Consider the following 20871-nt stretch of genomic DNA (forward strand, 5'->3'; position numbering starts at 1 on the left):
AATAAAACAGGGGAGGGAAGAGTAGGTGCAGAGAGTATGAACAGGGTTGAAACCATTGGATTCTGGGGTGGGCAAAGGAAGGGCAGAGGGGAAACCCTCCCAGTCAACTTCACTTCCCTGCATTTCATTCAGGGATTCCTTCCACCCTGCAGCCCCCTCTGATTGGCCACCGGGCAGAAAGGGGCTGTGAGAAGGGCAGCTGCCCCAGGGCAGGCAGAGTTCAAGCTGCCTGAGTACAGGACAAACACAAAGCATCAGGGTCAATAAATCAGTCCCAACAGGCCAAGGGGACCTGCACTAGCAGGGGTGAGGCCCACAAACAAGAGCTGCAAGGGGGAGGAGAGGAGAGGCGGGGTCACCCTCAGTCCTGGTGAGGAGGCAGCCGGGAGGACACGTGTGGGGACCGGCGGGCCTTCTCAGCCAGCAGCTGGTAGAAGGGCTTGGGGGTTTCCCAGTCCTCATCTTCGCTGCTGGAGCTGTCCTGCCTCACAATCCGGTTGTGCCGGAGGCTGAACCTTCGAGCTTTGATGCTGGGAGAGAGATGGCAGGACGGCTGGGTTCCACACTTACCCCCTGGCCACCTGGCCCACCCCTAGTGGTCTGGGCCCAGCACTAATCAGGGCCTGGGCTGGGGGTGGGGGTGGGGGTGGCCAGGGCTTTATGGTCCAACCAGTGAGCCTCTGGGCCTCTAAGGCCCGATCTAGATGGTGGGACTTGGCCAAGGGCTCTTTGCTGGAGAGTCACACTTCTGTGAGTCCTTTATTAAGCATCATGCTCATACATGTGTGCTTCAGGGGCCAGTAGTGAAACGGGCAGGTGGCAGCTCTTAAGATGGTGGAGAGGAGAAGGTTGCAGGGAGGGAGAGGGGCTCAAAGAGAGGTAGGAAACGAGGTGGCCAAGCGACAGGGAAATAAGACCCAGTCCCCCACTCTGAGAAACTCCCTATGGCAGAGAGAGCAAAAGAAATTTGGGGTGGAAGGGTTCAGATCCCCAGGTAAGCCATTCCTTTCTGAGCTACAAGGTGGGGCCCCTCTCTGTTGTCCTTGCATGAAAGTTTGCAACACCCAATTATCCCACCCAGTAAACTCCACACCTGTTTCCAATCTCATGCAGCTCAAGGCTCTGAAAATCAGAGCAGGGGTAAGGAGCAAGGAGGGCCCCCATTAGCCAGCCTTCTGGGCAGGCATTTCTCACCAATACGGTCTCCGCTCCTGCACGGTCATCCCCCGCCAGAGATGGGCCAGCTCCTTGGTGGCATCCGTGGACGGAGTCCCAGGGGAGGCTCTGGGACAGGAGGGCGGAGGTGAGGACAGGCTGGCAGGGCGAAGGCCAGCAGCCTGACCCTGGGGCTCCCTTGCTTTCTCAGCCTCAGCTTTCCCACCTCATCTTTTCTATCCGTGTTGGCCTGAAAGGCCTGTTACGCTCCCTCTGAGCTGAGTTGTCAAACAGCTGGACTAAATGGCTGTTGGGAGGGGACACTGTGTCCTGGTACCAGTACATGGATCTTCCTGTAAGGGCACCAGCTCTTCCAGTCTCTGGCTTGTGCCAGCCCTCCCCTGGCTTCAGGTTGGTAGTGATCCAGGCTGGGCACCTGGTCCATCAAGTCAGCCCCAAGAACATTTGCTTGAAACCTTGGAAATGAGGTTTCTGCTCCCACGGGGTTGCTAGGGTGGGCCATAGGACACTGAACCTCCTGGGGTGACCCTGCCCCTACCCCACCGGGGTGGTTGAGAACCAAGCCAACCCCAAAGAGCAAAGCAGAAGCAGGGATAAATTCCAGAGAGCATCTCGTAGGCCCCAGGACCAAGTGCGTCTGAAGACAACTACCCCTCCCCATTCTTCAGGTCACATAAGCCAATGAATTTCCTTTTTTCCTTAGACCTGAGCTGGGTTTCACTGCTTACAAATCACTGGCCCTGACTAGTGCCACGGGGCCAGGTTAAATGCTGGGGGAGAAGGTGGCTGAGCAAGGGCGGGTGGGTGGTTTCTGGGAGGGCAGTTGTATCTGAGAACAGCAGGGCAACCTGCTCTGAGGGCAGGTGGACAAGGAAGGGCGGGCCCCACGTAGGGCCAAAGAGGACCCCCTACCCACCGAATGTACTGCTTCCGGTTCATCCTGCAGAACATGATGAAGCCATTGACACACTTTTTCTTCCTCTGGGTCGGGCAGGGAGCTCTCTTGTTCTCCTTGAGCTTCATGGGGCCCCTGCCTCCCCGGCCCTTCCTGGCCTTTCTCCCAGCTGTGCTCAGTGCTGAGATCCTCTGGGTGGTGGTCCATGTGTAGTCTCTGTCCTCATCACTGGAGGACTGCAGGCCCTCGGGTTTGGCTGGAGCATTCTGGGTGGGGGACACAGAGATGAGAGTGGGCACAAGATGCAGCACCAGCCTCGAGGATGGCTGTCTGCCCTCACCTCCTGCTGATTCCACACCAACTCTGTGTCTGGGTCCTCGAAGCTGGATGGCGTCACAATGTTCTTATCCAGCGAGAGGTAAAAGTTGTCTAGTGAGATGGAGGGCTGGCACAGGCTGTGGAAGTCAAGAGGGTCTCTGGGGGCCTCAGGAAATGTCTCCTTGAGGGGGAAAGAGGAAAATAGGAGTAGATGTGAGGGGGCACAGCAGTGTCCCTTCATGTCCCCACTAACATGAGAATCATAAACAGCTGGGATTCAAGACAGCCTCACCCAAACATACCCTGGACATTTAAGCAAGTGTCCCCAGGTTTCCACAGGATACCAGAAAGATTCTGGGTGGGGTTCTGCCTTCCATTCTGTGGCAATAGCTCTTCATCCTATCAGTTTCCTACTTCATGGGGGAGCTGTGAGGCCTGGGCGAGTCTTAATTTCTCTGAGCAGCATCTACAGAATAGTGGTCACTGATGTGCTTTTCAGGGCTGAGAAGAACCTAGCACTGTGCCTGGCACTTATGAAGAACTCCACTAAGGGTGTCTGTTTTTGTTTCTACCACAGATCCAGCTACTCACGGAGGCAGGGCCTGCACCCCACCCACTGGAGGAAGAGTTGGTTGGTGACCAGAGCTGGGGCTGCTGCTCTCTGTCAGACAGATGGTGAGCTGCTGGAGCAGACAGTGGCTGAAGTCCGCTTCAGGGCTTGGTGGGGGGGTTCTGTCCAACTGAGGATTCCTGGGGTCACTCTGCTTTTTTCAGTTTCCTCATCTGTCATATGGGGTCACAAGAGACCCTGTCTCATAGAGCATTTATAAAACTATAGGGGTCTCTTATGAGCACCTGGCAGCTTCAAGCTTTTATTCTCTGTGCCTAGTTCATCCCAAGTGCCCAGCACAGAGTGGGGCGCCTGACAGCCAGCAGTGAGTGACCAAAGAGTGGGCAGGTGAGGGCACAGACAGCCAGCATCTCTGGAAAGACGAGAAGCCCGAGCAGATGGACAGGTGGGCGGGAGGGTGGGAGGCAGCTCAAAAGTGGAGGAGATGGAGGAGTGAACCAAGTAGGTGAGCGCTGTGTGTGGGAAGGATGGATGTGCCTGGGGACAGAAACCTACCTTTTTCTGTGGTGCCTCGGGCATGCAGGCAGAAGGTGACAATGCAGGATCTGAGAACACCTCCTCAAAGAGAGCTGTGGGGACAGTGGGGGGAGACCAGAGGGCTGGCTGGAACGGAAATGCCCCTCGCAGCACCATGCTCTGTCCCACCGTCCCTGCTGGCTGGAGTACAGTGTCCTGGCTTTCTGCTTTGAGCTCCTGTGCCCCATGTTCAAATCCAGCTCATGGGCCAGCTCCCCTGGGGCACCTCCAAGCTGGACAGAGTGATGGGTCTCCTCTGTGGGCTCCTGGAGCCTTCCACCCACCACGCCCTCCTAGGGCTGCTCCCCCACTGGGTCCGGATGGGGACATACCCCACACTGCCCAGCATAGGGCTGCACACTTGGCGAGCATCACCATGTTTTTTGAATGAGCTAAGTGTAGGGTCCAGCCTGAATGCTCACCTTGGGTCAGGCACTCAGTGCCATCCTCCAAGATCTGTTCGGACAGTAGTTTTCCTGGTGAGCTGAAGAGGGTGGGGCTGAATCCTAGGATCTCACTCGGGTGGCCTGTCACACTCCAATTGCTAATCTGGGGAGGTCCCAAGGCCAGTGGGCTCCCTGAAAAGGAAATGCCAGGCCCAGGTGGCTGTCAAGAGATCGCCCTCACCCTCAGCACAGCAGCTGGCTTGGAGAAGATGGTGCCAGACACTGGGGAAAGGGAAGGTGGCACTGCCAGTTGTTCATTTTGAGGGATTGGTAGAGGAAACAAAGCAACATGATGTTTGGCATTATGTCAGGAATGACAAAAAAAATAAATCAATATCATGATGTGATATGCCAGATCCAATAGACTGGTTGGAGATTTCTGGGACTTGGTGTAATGAAGATTCTGAGGCAGGGTCTGGGATCAGCATTGAGTATTGACTGATTAGCAATGTCTGCCGTGCAACCAATGGCTCCTGGACAGAGCTCACTGCGTGCTTGCCTTCCCTGTGCTTAGCAGACATTCCCTTTCCCACGTCTCCCTCCCACAGAAATCCTCGGAAGGAAGGTACCCAGAAGGTCCCACACCAGCCAACAAGGAGAGACAGTTCAGTCACCATGGGGGCTGCCCTCTGGGATCCAGGCAGGAAGCCAAGGGTCAGAATCCCGGGACTCCTTGTCCGCCTCCTCGCTGGAATCATAGAACACCAGGTTCTGCCTGCAAGAAGTGGAATTCAAGAGGCAGGGATCTGGAGCGCTGGGCTGGGAGCTGCTGAGTGGCTGGGTCAGCTGGCTCCCCCTCGGGTGTCTCAGTGTCACCCACCATGAAATAAGACAAGGATGGGGCTGTGCTAGCTGCTGGGGGCAGAAGGCTTAGTCAGCTGCCATGCCCACCCTCAAGGAGCTTCCAGCTGTGATGAGATGCTGCCCACCAGGGCCACTGCTGTGATGGGCCAAGGAGATGGTAGGCAGGCAGGAGGGAGGACACCCCTGAGCTCAGCCTGAAGGATGGTAGTTTTCCAGGTTGATGAGGGGAACAGGCTTACCAGGAAGAGGGATCAGAGAGTGGAAAGGCCAGAGAGAATGAGGGCATGGCTCCCCTGGGGAGTGGTGGATATCTGGTGGTGTGAAGGTGAAGATTCAGAGGCGAGGGCAGGAGATGGGGCTGGCAAGATGAGCTGGGGCCAGAGAAGGTCTCAGAAGCCAATTAAGATAGTTAGGCTCTTCCCTATGGGCACTGAGGGAGGGTATAGAGCTACAAACTGACGTGGTCAAGGTCTGTGTTAGAAAAGCCGCTCCAGCAACTAGTGAGGATAGGCTGGAAAGGTGAGACAGGAGGTGCAGGGGGTCTGGTGAGGGGCTGTGGCCCTGGTCCAGCAGACAGACCAAGGCTTCGAGCCTACCACACCTGTGCAAAGTGAGGCCCACGGCAGCCGTTCCAGAGCATACACCTCAGCGTCCCCAACTCACAGCCCCAGGGCTCCCTTACCTAGAACAGGTCTGTGTCCTATTGAGAAAATGGATCCTCTCAGGCCCTTGCTGGGTCTGGAAGGCATGGTAGGGCCCAACATCCTGGGCACTCCGTTTGCCACAGCAGCCTAAGGGGGCAAGTCAGGACGGTCAGTCCCATGACAGGGCCAAATTCCGGACTCTCAGATTCAGAGACAGAGAGGTGCCAGGGCCTGCTACAGCCGCTCCTTCCCTCATCCTAGCCTATGTCTGGCTGCCTGGCTCTGGGTGAGGTTTAGGGATGGCCCTGAAGTACCCCCAGGCTTTTGGAGTCTCCCTTCCCTGTTAGAAGCTTAAGGAAGATAAAACCCTTAGGTGGAATCCTGGCGGTGAAGATGATGAGAGCGAACAAGCACACAGTGTTTGTCAGGCCTCATGGTTTTATCATTTTACATAATTCAGTAACCCTCTGCTAAAGGGAACTTTTATTATAGCCAAGTTAAGTAAACTGAGGAATTGAGTGATAAGTGACTTGTGCCAGGCCACACAACCAGCAGATCTGGAAGCCCTGCCTCCCAAGGTGGGCCAAGCGCCTCCCCTGGGCCCTCACGGCCTCCTGGGCAGCCCCAGGGTGGCTGGGCCACTCTGGACCACGGTGATAGTGTGGGACTCCTCCTCTGGACTGTGTCACCAGCACCGTGCACATGACTGGGCCCGGAGGAGACGCTCAGGGAGTAGGGCTGAATGGGTGGGTGAAGAAGGGGGGGACTCAAGGCCTTGCCTTCCAATCACCCCCTTTCTCGTCGTCTCTGCTGGGTGCAGCCTCACGTGTTTTCAGGCTGACACAGCAACGGGGAGTCACGAGGGCGTCTGGCAGCTTCAAATGAAGCCTCTAAGTCCTGTGAGGAGGCCTTGCCCTCACCCCAGTTCTGCGACCCACAGCCCCGCACAAGGGCGGCACTGATCCCAGTGCCCCCCTACACCCATGACACTGCCCAGCAGGAAGAGAGAACTAGGAAGAGACCATGAGACACTGTCTCTCTTGTCCACCCTTGAAACTCTGGCTACTGCGACTGTGCCCGGGATGTCACAGGTGCTGCTAAGCAGCATATAAATGGCTAAGTTAATGGTGAGGAGAGACCAACTTGAGATGTAAGAGCCTAGCACTGTCCTCAGCCGTATCCAGCAACGCCAGCCTGGATCTTCCTTCCTTTCTGTCCCACTGAGGGGCGGATGACACAGCCTTGGGGTGACTGCATGGGTTGGGGCCTCTTGCAGGGGTGGTGGGTCCCCCAACACTTCCTCCTTGCTGGCCTGGGCATGGGGCCACCCACTTATTGGATTTGTCCAGGGCTGGACAGCATTGAGGGTTCTGGGCCTGGGTCTGATGTTCTGAGAGAGCAGAGGAATGGGTGTTAGAGGGTTTGGGGCCTGGCTGTGACTGGAAGAGGACTCAGGTCAGAGGTCTTCTTTGCTCAGGACCCAACAACCTGTTCCAAAGCCTCGGCTGGCCTGGTCTCTCACCAGCCCTTCCCGGGTAAGCTGGGGTCCTGAATTAGAGATCACCTAGTCTGACACAAACTTTCTCTGCCCACACATTAGAAGCACCTTGCGAGCTCTGAACAAAAACCAATGCCCAGGTTCCACCCTGACCACTGAAACTCAAGTTTCTGGGTGTGAGGCACAGGCATAAGGTTTTTTAAAAAAGCACCCTGGATGATTCACACAGACAGCCAGGGCTGGAAATCATTGATTAGGTCCAACTTCCATTTTAAAGACACGGAAACTGAGGCCTGCAAAGGGGAAGGGACATACAGGGAGTTAGTAGCAAGGCTGAGGCTGGACCTAGGATGCTTGCGTCTTTCCGCCACGCATGCTTCCCAAGGCCCGGGCCCAGGGGTGGATGACTGGGCATAAAGACAGTAAGTGCCATGGCAGCTTCCATTCACTGAGCACTGACCATGTGCCTCTGCACTTAAGTATTGCTTGAGTAGTATGTACATAGGCTCCTAATCCTTTAGGCCACCCTGTGGTAGGTACTACTATTTCCAGATTGGGAGACAGAGGTTCAGAGGAGGAGAGTAACCACGCTAAGCCTCAGAGCTAGAAAGAAGAGGAGGAACCAGGAATTGAACCCAGATGCATCTCACTCCAAAGCCTGGTCAGGGGCTCAGGCTGGCTGCCCCAGCCTCCTTGGAGTGGCGACCTCCTGGGAGAAGGGGCCCGACTGACCTCTGCTGCCTGTCTGCTGCTACCGATAGCTTGTACCTGATGCCCCTACCAGCTGTTTCTTCTTCCAAGGTTTCTGGCAGGCTCCCCAAAGATGGGACTTTTGAGAGAATGGGGAGATTGATGGGGTAGAATGTCTCCGCCTCACTGGGCCCAAAGCTGGGTTCCAATCCAGCCCTGCACAGGACGGGAAAGAGGCAGATCAGATCAAATGCCTCAGTTTACTTAACGGGAAAAGAAGGTCTCCTACCTTCCAGACAATGCTTTTCAATCCTGGTTAGAGGGGAGGGGGACAGCCATGGTGTCCAGGCTGACTTTACAAATGTGGAAACTGAGGTCCTGGGAGGAGATCGGACTGGTGTGAGGGGGCACAGCCAGCCGCTCTGGGCCTTGGCCAAGAGGAAAGACGGGCCCAGTGCTTCCTGATTACTCCTCCTACCTTCCTTAAGACAGTGAGGCCCCACCACCCACCCCGGGTGGCCTGGGGTCTGTCCCTCAGGCCCCTCAATTCCTCCTCATTAACATCATCCAAAGTTACCCACTTCTGTCCACATTTCAACGGCAGTGGTAGATGAGGCCTCACTGCCTCCTGCCCAGATCACTCCTAAAAGTACCTTTGCTGAGCTCCCTGACTTGTCCCTCACTTAATAACGAGTCCTCCCACTAGATGTCAGGGACCTCTTCCTTAAAAAATTCTGATCATGGTTTTCCCCTGGCTTAAAGTCCTTCCGTAATTCTCCTCCTCTTCATCTCCCTCCTCAGCCAGGTGCTCGAAGCCCTTCAGGATCTTGTACCTGCCTCACCTCCACTATCGTGCCGTGTATTTTTCGCACCAGGAACAATGACAGCACCCAGCACACACAGTATGGGATGGCCAGCCCATTCCGGACACAGTGTTACAGCACCCTCTATGTGTGCTAACTGGTGGACTCTTCACAACAAGCACAGAAAGGAAGTGCTAGTATCGATCTTGTTTTGCAGATGAGGAAACAGGCACAGAGAGGTTAGGTCAGAAGATGTGTCTGGGTCAGGATCTCCCTCAAGAGCTGGCACGTGTTGTCTCAATGCTGTACAGGCCCTGCACAGTCCCTCCCATCACACCCAACTGCTTGCGACCCCCAAACATTCCAAGCATGCTTCCTCATGCCTGCACAGTCTTGCTCACGTTGTTTCTTCTGCCTGGTGGGGTTCCCCGTTTACTGCCCTCAAAGGCCCAGTGCCAAGGCACCTCCCCGCTAATCTTCTTACACACCCTCCTCTGAGTTCCGAGGACCTTGCACATCTCTCTGACTTTTTTCCCTCTGCCAGGTTTGAGATCCAGGAGGGCCTGGGCTTGTCTAAGTCAGTTGGTGTCCCTGACACCCAGGACAATACTTGGCATTTAGTAGGCACTGCACAATGTTGGCCAAACTCACTTACCCCCAAGCCCACCATCCCCACTGGAGATGTGGCGTCTGAGCAAGGCCTTGGTCACATCAGCGTTTCTCTGGAGGTGCTGAATGTAGTGCAGGATGTGTAGCAGAATCTCCTTCTGCCGTCAAAAGAAAGACAAGGTTGAGCACAGGAGCAGGGGTCCAGGACAACATGAGCTGTAATAAACTCCTAAGTTATAAACTGATCGACTGTGGGATAAGCATTATGAATAACAGTATAGTAAGAGTTTCTGAAATTAGCCTTGGGCATCTGGAAAGGCCTCTCTGAAGCAGCAGCATTTAACCTGAGACCTGAAGAATGGCGGGAGTTAGCCTGATGAGAAGGGGAGCGAAGAGGCCCGTGCTGCACTGATTGAACTGAATCCCTAGAATTCACAATAAGACCATTAGCAGTAACCTTCCCAACCCTAAATCAGGAAATGTGGTCTCATAAGGGGACTTCTGGGAAGTCATTCCACAAAATTCACTGAAACTATCTCACCCGATCCAGAGAAGGAAGCCATGATCTAACTAAGGAATACATGTGATGCAGCCGAGATGTTAATTTGGGAGGACCTAGATCCAATCTGCCACTTACTGGCCATGTGCTGGGAGTAGGTCATTTTTCTTCTTCGAGACTTAGTTTCCTCATCTGTGCAAGGGGAATGAGGGTACTCATTCAAGCTCAGAGGATTATCATTAGGACTGAGTAAGTCAGTGGATGTGAAATCACACAGCACAGAGCCTGATACATACCTAATGCACAGTCGCCTTCATTGGGTTCTCAAGGGATTAAATGAGGACCTTTTCTAGCTTTTTATAACTAGGCCATAGTTTCAAGAGCAGAGACTGTGTTTTAGCTTAGCATCTCCAACACCAGACTTGGCACATGGTCAGCATTCACTAAGCTGAAGTCTTTGTAAATTGTAAAGTAATATAAAATGTTACTTATTTTTACTAGTAAAAAGGTTTTACGCAGAAGGCAATTGGGCCTCATCTCAGATTTCAGGACAGAAGGCCCAATAATTGATACTTCAGGGACCTGAAGTATCAGGTCCTACAAGGTTAGCTTGGGGTCTACACCAGAGGTTATCACAGAAAGCTTCTGATGGTAAGATTGACGGGACCTATAACTGTCTCAACAGAGGGAATTCACTCATTCATTCAGCAAACATCGATTGAACCTTGAGTGACACAGTGGTTGAGGATGTGGGTCTGTGGCATGAGACACAGCTGACTCTCTCTCCCACCTGCCATTAATGAGCTGTGTCCCCCCTGAGTACTATGGAGCCCTCCAGTTTCCTCAGACTGAAAAATGAGCATACCCATGCACATCTCACAGGCCTTGGGGGATAGACTGAATGAGAAAACGCATACACAATGCTCGGCACCCAGAGTCTGACACGTAGAACTCTCAGTAAATTGGGAGTAATTGTTACTGTTATCTGCTTTGTGCTAAGCCCTGTGGGTGCTCGGGGGAGAAATTTTTCTATTATGGTTCTTATCCTCTCAGCACTCCTCACCTAAAGAGACTCAGAGATAAGGAAACCATTGTAGAAATATGCTAAGGGCTTTGATGGTCAGAGAGAGAAGCCACAGGACCACATGGGACAGGGGGCATTTAGGATGGTGAGGATGGATCCCATAGATCTGCATCCCAAAGCCCAAACATGGGAGAGGCAACACATACTCACTCCCGTTAGTTCCTTGGGCAGTGGACTGAGCAAGTCCCACAGCCCCGGCATGAGGTGGGATGATGCACTTCGGGCAGACTGGTCAGGGAGGCTGGGGACTGACAGGGATGCAGGTTACATGTGCAGCAGTGGACTGAGGACTGAAGTTAAGGAAGGATGAAGACAGGGAAGAAGAGGGATCCTTGAGACAGCAGCGAATTCAATGCTAAAGAAAGTAGGCTGTGACTGATGGACAGTGACTGCCTTGGGGTGTGGGTGGGGACTTGATAATATGGGTAAATGTAGTAACCACATTGTTTTTTCATGTGAAACCTTCATAAGAGTGTATATCAATCATACCTTAATTAAAAAAAAAAAAAGAAAGTGGTCTGTGGCCTGGGGATAATTCCATGCAAAGTGGTCATCTGGTCAGTAATTAAATGTTTCCTGTCTCCTGACTAGACTACCATTCCTCCAGGGCAGGGACTGTGTCCCAGTCATCTCTGCTCCCAGGAGTTTATCGCAGTACCTATGCACACCAAAAAGTCAAATGTTTGAGGACAGAGGACAGAATTCCTCAAATATTTTTTATCACTGTGGTGGTCTGCATAATGCCCCAAAGTCACCCATGTCCTGGTCCCTGGAACCTGTGAATATACTGCCTTGTATGACAAAGGTGAAGTTGGCAGATGTGATTGAGTGAGGATCTTGATGGGGAGAATATTCTGGATTATCTGAGTGGGCCCAATGCAATCCCAAGGGTCTTTATAGGTGAGAAGGTCAAAGGCAGAGAAGGAAAAGTGATGACAGGAGCAGAGGAAGAGAGGGAGAAAGATTTGAAGATGCTACATGCGGGCTTTGAGCAAGAGCCAAGGAGCACAGTTGGCCTCCAGAAGTTGGCAAAGGAAAAGGAGACAGATTCTCTTGGAGCCTCCAAGAGGAACCAGCTCTGCCGACTCCCTGACATTAGACCAGCAAGACTGATTTTGCACTTCTGACCTCCAGAACTGTAAGAGTGCATGTTTGTGTTGTTTTAAGCCTTTAAATGCATGGTACTTTGTCACAGTAGCAATAGGAAATTAATACAAGCATCTATGACTGAGATATTCAGGAGAGGGGTCAACATGACCCGGTGAATGATGGGATGCGGTGACTGGGAGATCAGGGTTAGGGTCTGGCAGCTCCCCCAAACACCTGCTCCTCTGAACCTCTCTGAACCAAGTAGCACATTCCAGCTGGGATCAGTTACTCCTGAGTTCAAATCTCCATCTTCCTGACCAGATTCTGAGTTCCCAGAGGATGAGGACAGGTCTCAAATTTCTTTGCCTCCCCTTGTCATGACCAGAACAGCTTCTGACATCCAACAATCTTTCCATCAGTGACTGATGAATAAATGAATGAATGAATGAATGAATGAGAGGAACTATAGCAAGATAGCAAGGAAACATCACACTAAGCCTTCAGGGCCTCTGAGCCTCACATTCGGCTGTTCCCACTGCAAGCGAGGTGTCAGCGCAGCACCACATACATTTACTGACTAGCCACTGGAAGATTTATCTATTCCTATCTTGTGGAGATGATCCCCACAGGTCACAAAACAAGGGACTCAGAGACCCAACACCGGCAGCTTGACATGGCTTTCGTGTCTTTTGGTCTCATAATATTGCCGGATAGTAGGAATCATTTTTCATTTTATAGCTGAGAAACCTGAGGCTTGGAAGGCTGAGAGCTGAGCAGCGACCTGCCCAGAGCTCCACGTTGTGGAGCTGAAGGGCTCCCGTGGCTGGTTCACTCCCAGAAGGATGACCTCAACCCGGCTCCTTGTCTGTTTTTCCCTTCCCAGTTTCCTCTGCCTCCTAGGCAAGGAAGGATCACCCAGGCTTCTAGACATGGGATGGAAGAGTCCCAGGAATTCGCATTCAGAGCAGGACTATTCCCATCTCAGTGGTGTCACTGAAAGGCTCTGTCTGGGTTTCCCAGGACGAGGGAGGTTAGCCGGATTACTGATATTTTCAGATCTGCCTCCCAGTTCGCCTCCTCTCCCTCAGTGCCCATACCTTGGTGAGCTTCCTGGGACCTATCTTCGGGGCCACAGGTAGCAGCAGTGCCAGCTCTTGAAGTTTGCCAGTGTGGTTTTTCCTCTGCCTCCTGCTTTGGGACAAGAGCTGGTTTGGTTAGGACATCCAAAATGGAATTTGGCATTTGAGCCCTAAACAACCGTCTCAGAGTTCCCCATCTCAGAGACACCCCCCCCCCTTGCCCTAGGCACCCAAGACAGAATCCTGGGCATCCTCTTGTCTCATCAGTCTCCCTCATCCCCTTGTTCAGTTGGTCACCAAATCCTGCCCAGCCGTCCTCCAATCCCTTCTCCCCATCCCCACCACTGACGTCCTTATAGTTCTCCTGGACTCCCATCCGGCTTCCTCCAGTCCATACTCTCTACTAGAGGCAGGGTGATCTTTTCTGGAACACAAATCTGACTGTGACTTCTCATCTGTGCAATGGGAATGAGGCTATTCACTCAGGCTCAGAGGATTATCACTAGGACTGAAAAAATTACTATGTATGAAACTGCCCAGCACAGAACCTAATCCATTAGTTGCCTAATGAGTGCTTTGGACCTCTCACTGCCATCCCTCATGGCCTGGCCCAGCTGACCATTCTGGTGTCTCTCCTACTGCCTTTGGTTCTTTCCCACCAGCTGACCCAACTCTCAGACAGGTGAGGTGCCTCTGCTATGGACCCCCAGCTCATGCAGTCCTCTGACCCCTGCACTGAGCTGAGAGCTGGGGGGGAAGGGGAGAACCCCACTGTATGTCAAGCACCTGGAACAGGCTCTGGCACATTGTGGGAACTTGCTGCGTTTTGCTAAATGAATAAATAAATACGGACATGAAAGAAATCAACTCCTGGGCAGATGCAGAACTTCTGGGGTCTAATCCCTGAATTCATAATTCATAATACACCCATGCACACACACCTCCACCCCCTCTCCCTACAGATGGAGACACAAAGACGCTGGAGTCTCTCTCCCAAATTACACACCACGGCCACTGCTCCTTTGGGAATGCCCAGGCACCACTTACCTCCACCAAACCTTATCTCACCTTCCTTCAGGACCCAGTTCAACTGCCACCTGCCCCAAGAAGCCTTCCCCACACCCCTTTGTCTTTCTCCCCAATTCTGTCCACAACACATTGTGTCTCCTGTAGCACAGCCATGCCAACAACCTGTTCTGAAGGATGAGTGGAAATGTAGAAGTGAGAAAGAGAATCTTTCAGATAGAGGGAACATGCACAAAGGCTCTGTGGCACAAGGCAGCATGAAGAATTCAAGGGAAACAAAGCTGAAGTGTCTGGACCACGGAAAGCAAGGAGTTCTGTGGGGTGAGATGAGGCTGGAGAAAGAGAGCGGGGCTAGAAGACGTAGTGTTCTACAGGCTCCTCTAGGCAACAGTTTTGCCTTTAAAGACCATCAGGAAGCCATTAAAGGGCTTTACGTAGGAGATGACAGATGTATATTTGGTTTCTACTCACACCCAGGAACTGACACCTCCTCTTTGCCAGGCTCTGTTCTGGACACCACAGAGTGGGAGAGGCATGACTGTCACTGCCCTCCAGGAGCGGTGTGAGAGACACACTTATCTCCCTAACCAAACCCTGAAGTCCTAAAAGAATCCAGCTCGCTCATTCATTCAGCACCTCCTATGTGTCAGGGAACTATGATAGGCGACAGGGACAAAAGTATAAAAAACAAACACAGCCCTGTCTACAGCCCACAGGATAGTCAGAGATAAAGCCATTAATCAAACTGTCACACAAACAAACATAATATTGCCACTGGGATCAGAACCAGCTACATAAATTACTGGGGGTGGTGCTCACTGTGAATGACAATGTGGGGCCTCTTGTTCAAAACAAGAATTTCAAGATGGTGAGAGTAGAGCGTCACACAAAGCATGGGACTCTTCTAAGCACAGGGCCCTGTAAGTGCAGGAGTCACATGCCCATGGAGTGGCCCTGATGGGGACAGAGGAGGGGTGTTGTTGAAGCTTGTAACAGGTGGCTTTGATCTAATCTGTGAGGTTTTTCCCTGAGGAAGTAAACCTGGCCAGAACCTGTTCTGAAGGATGAGTGGAAATGTAGAAGTGAGAAAGAGAATCTTTCAGATAGAGGGAACATGCACAAAGGCCCTGTGGCATAAGGCAGCATGAAGAATTCAAGGGAAACAAAGCTGAAGTGTCTGGACCACGGAAAGCAAGGAGTCCTGTGGGGTGAGATGAGGCTGGAGAAAGAGAGCGGGGCTAGAAGACGTAGTGTTCTACAGGTTCCTCTAGGCAACAGTTTTGCCTTTAAAGACCATCAGGAAGCCATTAAAGGGCTTTACGTAGGAGATGACATCATTAGAGTACCTTCTCAAAAGTGCTATGAATATGAGACTATATTTATTAGTCAACTAAATGAAGGCATAAAAGAAAAAAAAATCACCAACTGGTCTCTCATTACCTCCCAGTAGAAACTATAACTTTGAGGGGCAAGGGTTTTGGGGTTCTGTCCTTGAAGAAAAACTGGTTAGGTTGACCTCTCGAGTCCTGTCTAGCCCTGACATTTATTTTTTCCATTCCACTTTCCTTCCATTCTACAGGAGCCCTTGGATGCCCCAGCAAGACGCTACACAGAAAGCAGGGAAGAAAAGTGACCAGGTCTATTTACGTTTAAGGTGTTATTTGACCATGTCTAAGAAAAAAGGTTGCCTCTCAACTGTAGTCCCTAGGTATTTACTCTGGGTTTTACAAAGCACTGAGAGAGCCTTCTGTGCAAACACAGAAATTCCAGGAAAAAAATGTGGAGAGAGAAAAGGGGTGACTAAGAATCACAAACCCTCATCATCTTGGATGCAGTCCTGAACAGGTGCCCCTTGGACTCTGTCCACAGGGTCCCCTGGGAGGTGAGCACTCCCTCCCAAGGCTGCCCCTTTCCTTGCTAGATGGTTCTGGGTTCAGGCAAGTTCTTTCCTCTTAGTGTCTATAGTTTTCACCCACTAGTCCCAGCTCTGCCCTCTGGGTTGGCAGGGAACATGTCAGCTCCAGCAACATGAGTACTTTTTCTGTTTCTCTAAACTGCCAAGTTTATTTCTCCCTTAGGGCTTTTACTACCTGGGAGGTTTTTTGCCCTGATTTTTGCATGGTTAGTTTCTTCTTTGACATTCAATGCATTTGTCTAAATGTAACCTCCTCAGGGAAGCCTTTCCTGACCACCCTATCTAAACAAGCACATTCTTTGTCACATCCCCACATCATTTAACAGCATGTGCAATCTCCCTTCTTTCTCTATTATAAACTCCACAGGACAGGGATTTTTGCCTTTTTTATTTACTGCTATATCCCAGGCTAACCTATCCATGAGGCACAGTAAGCCGGTGATATTTTTAGGGGCTCATGAAGATGTCTAATTTCTTTTAAAATCTGAAGAAAAAAAGTGAATATAGTCCAACCTGGATTATATTTGTCTTTATGTCAATGGTATCATAAACTATAAGTTTCAATATGGTTTTCGTGGAGGAAGGGGGCCCAAGAAAGCAAAACTGCTTTGAGCTTCTAAAAGTCATAATGAGGCCCTACCTACATCCCTAGCTCCTAGAATAATGCCCAGCATTTAGTAGGTGTTCAACAAAAAATTGTTAATGAATATTCCTTCTGTTTTATAATGGCCTCTCAGCCTTAGAAATGGCAAATAACTCTAATTCCTGGGTGTCTTTTTCTTAGAGCTAGTCAGCCTAAACACACTCTAGTTTCTTTATTTTACAGGAGCTGGAAGAAGCCTTAACTGAGAACTAGTCCAAATTTCTCATATTAGACACGGGAAAACCAAGGCCCAGACCCTAATTTGCCTTGACATGCGCAGGAACTTAAGAGTAACAGCAGCCCCAAAGTGGGACAAAGCAGAGGGCAGTCCCCAGAGGCAGCATAAGTTGGTAATAACCACCAGCTTTTGAAGCAGACAGACCTGGACTGAAACCCAGGCTCGGCCACTAGCTGTGTGACTCTGGACAAGTGCTTTCATCTGTCCAGGCCTGTTTTTAACTCATTTATAAAATGGGGGTGGGCTAGGAAGTTTGATCTTGTCTGGAAGGTGTTTAGAACAGTACCTGGCACATAGGGAATACTCACGAAATGTTAGTTCAAGTCAAGCTGGATAGCCCTTTGTCAGAATGCTTTAAGGATAAGGGATGTTGGAGAATGGGGTGAAGGTATCATATTGGGCAGCTATGGTTGAGAAAACTGTTGTTTTTGGTTGAGCAGCATCCAATCCCCCCTTTCTGGTAATAGTTTCCTTGGGGAGCCACCCCTCCCCCACTCCTAGTACAGGTGATTCAGAGAGGCTGACCTCAACCTCCCCTTCCACTAGGGAGCACAGAACCAAGCTCCAGGCGAGTCACAGTGATTGGTTCAGGAGTGGGGTCATAACCCAGCTTTGGCCAATCAGAGTCAATGGATTCTAGAAAGAGACATTTCTTTGCTGGGCTTGTCAGGCTGGCAGAATATAGACCTGGAGCGGCTGGCATCCGTCTTACCTTCACAGAGGGAGAGGCTGCTTGGGAAGGAAGCCAACACAGACAACAGTGGAGCCTGGAGAGGCAGATTCCAGGCAACTTCACTTAACCCCCGCCTGGAACCAGCAAAGCCTGCTGCCCCTGAAATTTTATTTAAAGGATCGAATAAATCCCCTTTTATGCTTAGGTGGGTTTCAGCTGTTTTTCTGTTAATTGCAACTAAGAGTCTTTATTAATATAATGACCCTATATCTAGAAAAGGGGAAAGAGCATGCGCTCTTGGTGACCTCTAGGATTCCAGGAGGAATGGGTGGCGGGACAGGCATTCTTCATTTTCTTCATGGTGCTCCTTCTGAGCCCAGTACCTAAGCAGAGAACCTGAACAAAGTAGATGCTTAATTTTGGAGTTAGTAAGTGAATGAAGAGATGGATGGATAGAAAGTCACTGGGGGAGACAGCAGGGAATGAAATGAACTCTGGCTTTCTTTTCTTCAGACATTGGAGGGAAAAATCTGATCCACCCCTCAATCTGCTGTGAAAATCCCCTCTGTGAGATTCCTGACACTTGGTAGGCACCTGATGGATGAATGAATACATGAAGAAAAGAAAGGATGGGAGGTCATTTAAGACACTGAGAACATCAAGGCCTGCATGGGCCTCAGAGATGATCTTTACCAACCACCTCAGGGTTGGCTCATCTTGAAAACTGCAGTAATATTCACGCCTTCTTCCTCATGAGGTTATTGTAAGGATTAAAGGGTATCATATAAACAAAGGGCTTAGCAAAGAATCCGATGAACAGTAAATGCTCAGTAAACATTAGTATTATTATTATTAAACTAGAGTGGGTGGATATGTAAGAGAGGTAGGCTTCTTACCCGTCACTGGGACCCAGGGAACTGGCTCTGGGCACATCACGAGAGCACAAGTGTATGCTGGAACTCCACATCTGCAAAGAGGGGAAAAGAAAGAGTTATTAGTGACTTCTGGGATTCCAGGAGGAATGGGCAACACTATAGAAAGGCTTCATTTCCCCTATGGTGCTCCTTTGAGCACTCAAGAGATTCCAAAATGGAATCCCCAACCCCTACAAATATGAGCCTAGAGACCCATATAAAACCCTAAAACTCTAAACCAAAGTCCATGAATCCCAAATTGTAAATTTGGGTCCCTAAGTCATGCTCTGGACCTGAAACTAAAAGCAACAAGTTTCCAAACTTTGACTTCAGAACTTTGATCTTAATAGTGAGGTATCAGACCACTAGGCCTGAAAACTGTGGCCTGAGAGCTCAAAACTATGATACTAACACAATGAAGCAATGACCTTAAACTTTCAAAGTGAGGACCTACAACCCCAAAAGGTGCCCTCCCAAATCTAAAAACCCTGAACTCTGATATTGAGATATTCTGGACCCCCAAACTGTCAACTTCTGATCCCCAAGTATGTCCCCAATCCTAATATTAAGATAAAAGAACACAAACTTTAAGAGAACACAAATCTTAAAGAAATCTGAGCTCCCTCACAGCAAACCTCAGCCCCTCAAATTGACCTCAGATCCTAAAAACTAAGGCCTCTAGACCCAAAAGCTGTCATTTCAGACCCTCAAATTGTGACCCTACCCTAAAACTGAGATCTCACACCAAGTCCCACTCTGAGACCCAGACTCTAAAACTGAAGCGCCATACTCAGTGTGGGTACTCAGGGCCCTAAAACTTATTTTCAAAGCCCCAAACTGTGACTCCAGACCCTAAATCTTATACCTCATACTTAAATCTATACTGAGGCTTCAGTCCCCCCAAACGAGGCCCCAGGCCCCCAAAATGATACTCCAGAACTCAAAGCTAAGATTCCAGATCCCAAAATGAGGATCTCCAGATTCTGAAAGGAAAGCCACCAGTCAGAAAACCCAAGACCTTCAGGTTCTAAAACTAGTGATATCCAGACAAATCCTGAGACCCTGGAACCTACCTTGTGACCCCAAATCCTCAACACTCTTCAGACAGAGCCTTCCATATCGACTTGAGCCCGGATCCCAAAACCTAGGCCCAGCTTCAAACCCAAAGCCTGGCTCTGCTGCCCCATCCTGCCTTGCTCAGAGCACCCTGGGCACACCCGCATTCTGTCTGCCTGAAACCCCCCAGGGCCAGGGCCACAAAGTGCCACTCCAGAGTGGACCCCAGGCTCCCCTACAGCCGGCTAGGGCCAGGGCGTCCCCCACCCCATTCCCCTCAGCCTCAGCACCCGCCTTGGAAAGTGCAAAATGGTGTGAGTCCCCCCACTTCTGGTTTCACGTCAGCCCAACAACTTGGGAGCCTGATCAGACAGCGTCTCGCGTTCCTGGTCTGGGCGCGGGGGTGGGTGCGAATCCCCTTGGCGCGAGGCTCCTGAGCGCGAAGCCTGAGGAGAAGAGCAAGAGAGCAGCCCTGACGGCAGGCAGGTTGCGCCCCCAGCAGGTCCCGCCAGGGTGAGCTGGACGGGATACTGGGGAGCGGAGAGGGCAAGAAGCAAGTGGCTGTGCGCATGCGCGCCAAGGGACGGGCCTCAGTCTTCTAGCATAGCGTGAGCCTGGCCTCGCGCCTCTTAGCTAGGCGCCTGCTCGTGCGCGCCAAGTGCTGACCAATCAGCGCTCAGTCTGCTGCCCGCCTTTTCGGAGGGCCAGGCCCCCTCCCCTGTCCGGGTGACTCCTAATGAGGAGGCGGAGTCTCCTCAACGGCCAACTCTCTGGAGTCTCTCTTCCGGCCCTCGTGTGTGCAATTTCTACCCCTCGTGTGCCCTTCCAATCTTTTCCTTTCAGCGCTTATCTAAGGAAGGCCTACTGCGTGCCAAGCACCAAGCTGAAAGTTGGGAATTTAGGCACGGTCTTCCCAAGGCAGTCGGAAAGGCTCACGCGCTGTGAGAATCTAGTGATGCAGAGCTGTATTAAAGAGCCAGAAATTGAGAGAAGATTCAAAGAGGGCCATTGGAATCGGGCCTTAATAACATGTCCTTTCACAACGGTGTATGTCCCTTGATAAGGCTAACTCTCCATTTTAGAAAGCTTATTCTTACGACCCGTGAGGAGGATGGACTGGAAAATAAGGAGAAGCGATCTAGCGACCAAGTGGAGAGTAGCATCTCTGGCGTCCAACACACTCGTTCAAATCAGCATCTTGCTGTGTTGCCATGGAGAAATGACCTGATCTCTTTCTGCCTTAACTTAAAAATTTAGGATAATTCTTACCAGGGTTGTATGTGGGGTGTCAGGCATATAGTTAGTATGAAATAAATATTTACCCAACACTTATCTACACTGTTCTGGGTGCTTGGACAAAATACACAAATGTGCCTGTGCTCGTAGAGCTTTTATTCTATGATGTGGACTAATTCCCTGTTCGTGGAACAAGTTCCTTTCCTCCCCTTCCTAAGGCTTAATTTTCTCATTTGCAAATCAGGGGACTTAGTGATAAGAAAATCAGGTTGGGAGAGAAGCAATGAAAAGTTTGCGAAAGCTTTACTTATCCTGATTAACTATTATGTTAATCAGCATAAGTAAATCAACAAACTTGCTTTCCCAACTCCCCACCCGTCACAAACGCC

General features: G+C 50.9%; 1 protein-coding gene across 1 annotated transcript; it reads right to left on the reverse strand.

The window, feature by feature from the left end:
- Positions 1 to 85: 85 nt before the first annotated feature.
- Positions 86 to 18243, reverse strand: MEIOSIN (meiosis initiator). Its single transcript, XM_057493299.1, has 14 exons — positions 18173 to 18243; positions 17108 to 17165; positions 12800 to 12907; positions 9077 to 9188; positions 7697 to 7834; positions 6596 to 6820; positions 5469 to 5577; positions 4597 to 4697; positions 3959 to 4114; positions 3516 to 3589; positions 2412 to 2570; positions 2093 to 2337; positions 1195 to 1284; positions 86 to 530 (listed from the first exon to the last, which is right to left on the reverse strand). Exons 1-14 carry the CDS (start codon positions 18241 to 18243, stop codon positions 362 to 364), a joined length of 1815 nt encoding a protein of 604 aa, XP_057349282.1. The 3' UTR covers positions 86 to 361.
- Between the last annotated feature and the right edge of the window lie 2628 nt (positions 18244 to 20871).

The sequence above is a fragment of the Manis pentadactyla genome, chromosome 15, assembly GCF_030020395.1.
Source record: "Manis pentadactyla isolate mManPen7 chromosome 15, mManPen7.hap1, whole genome shotgun sequence".
In the NCBI taxonomy this organism is placed as follows: Eukaryota; Metazoa; Chordata; class Mammalia; order Pholidota; family Manidae; genus Manis; species Manis pentadactyla.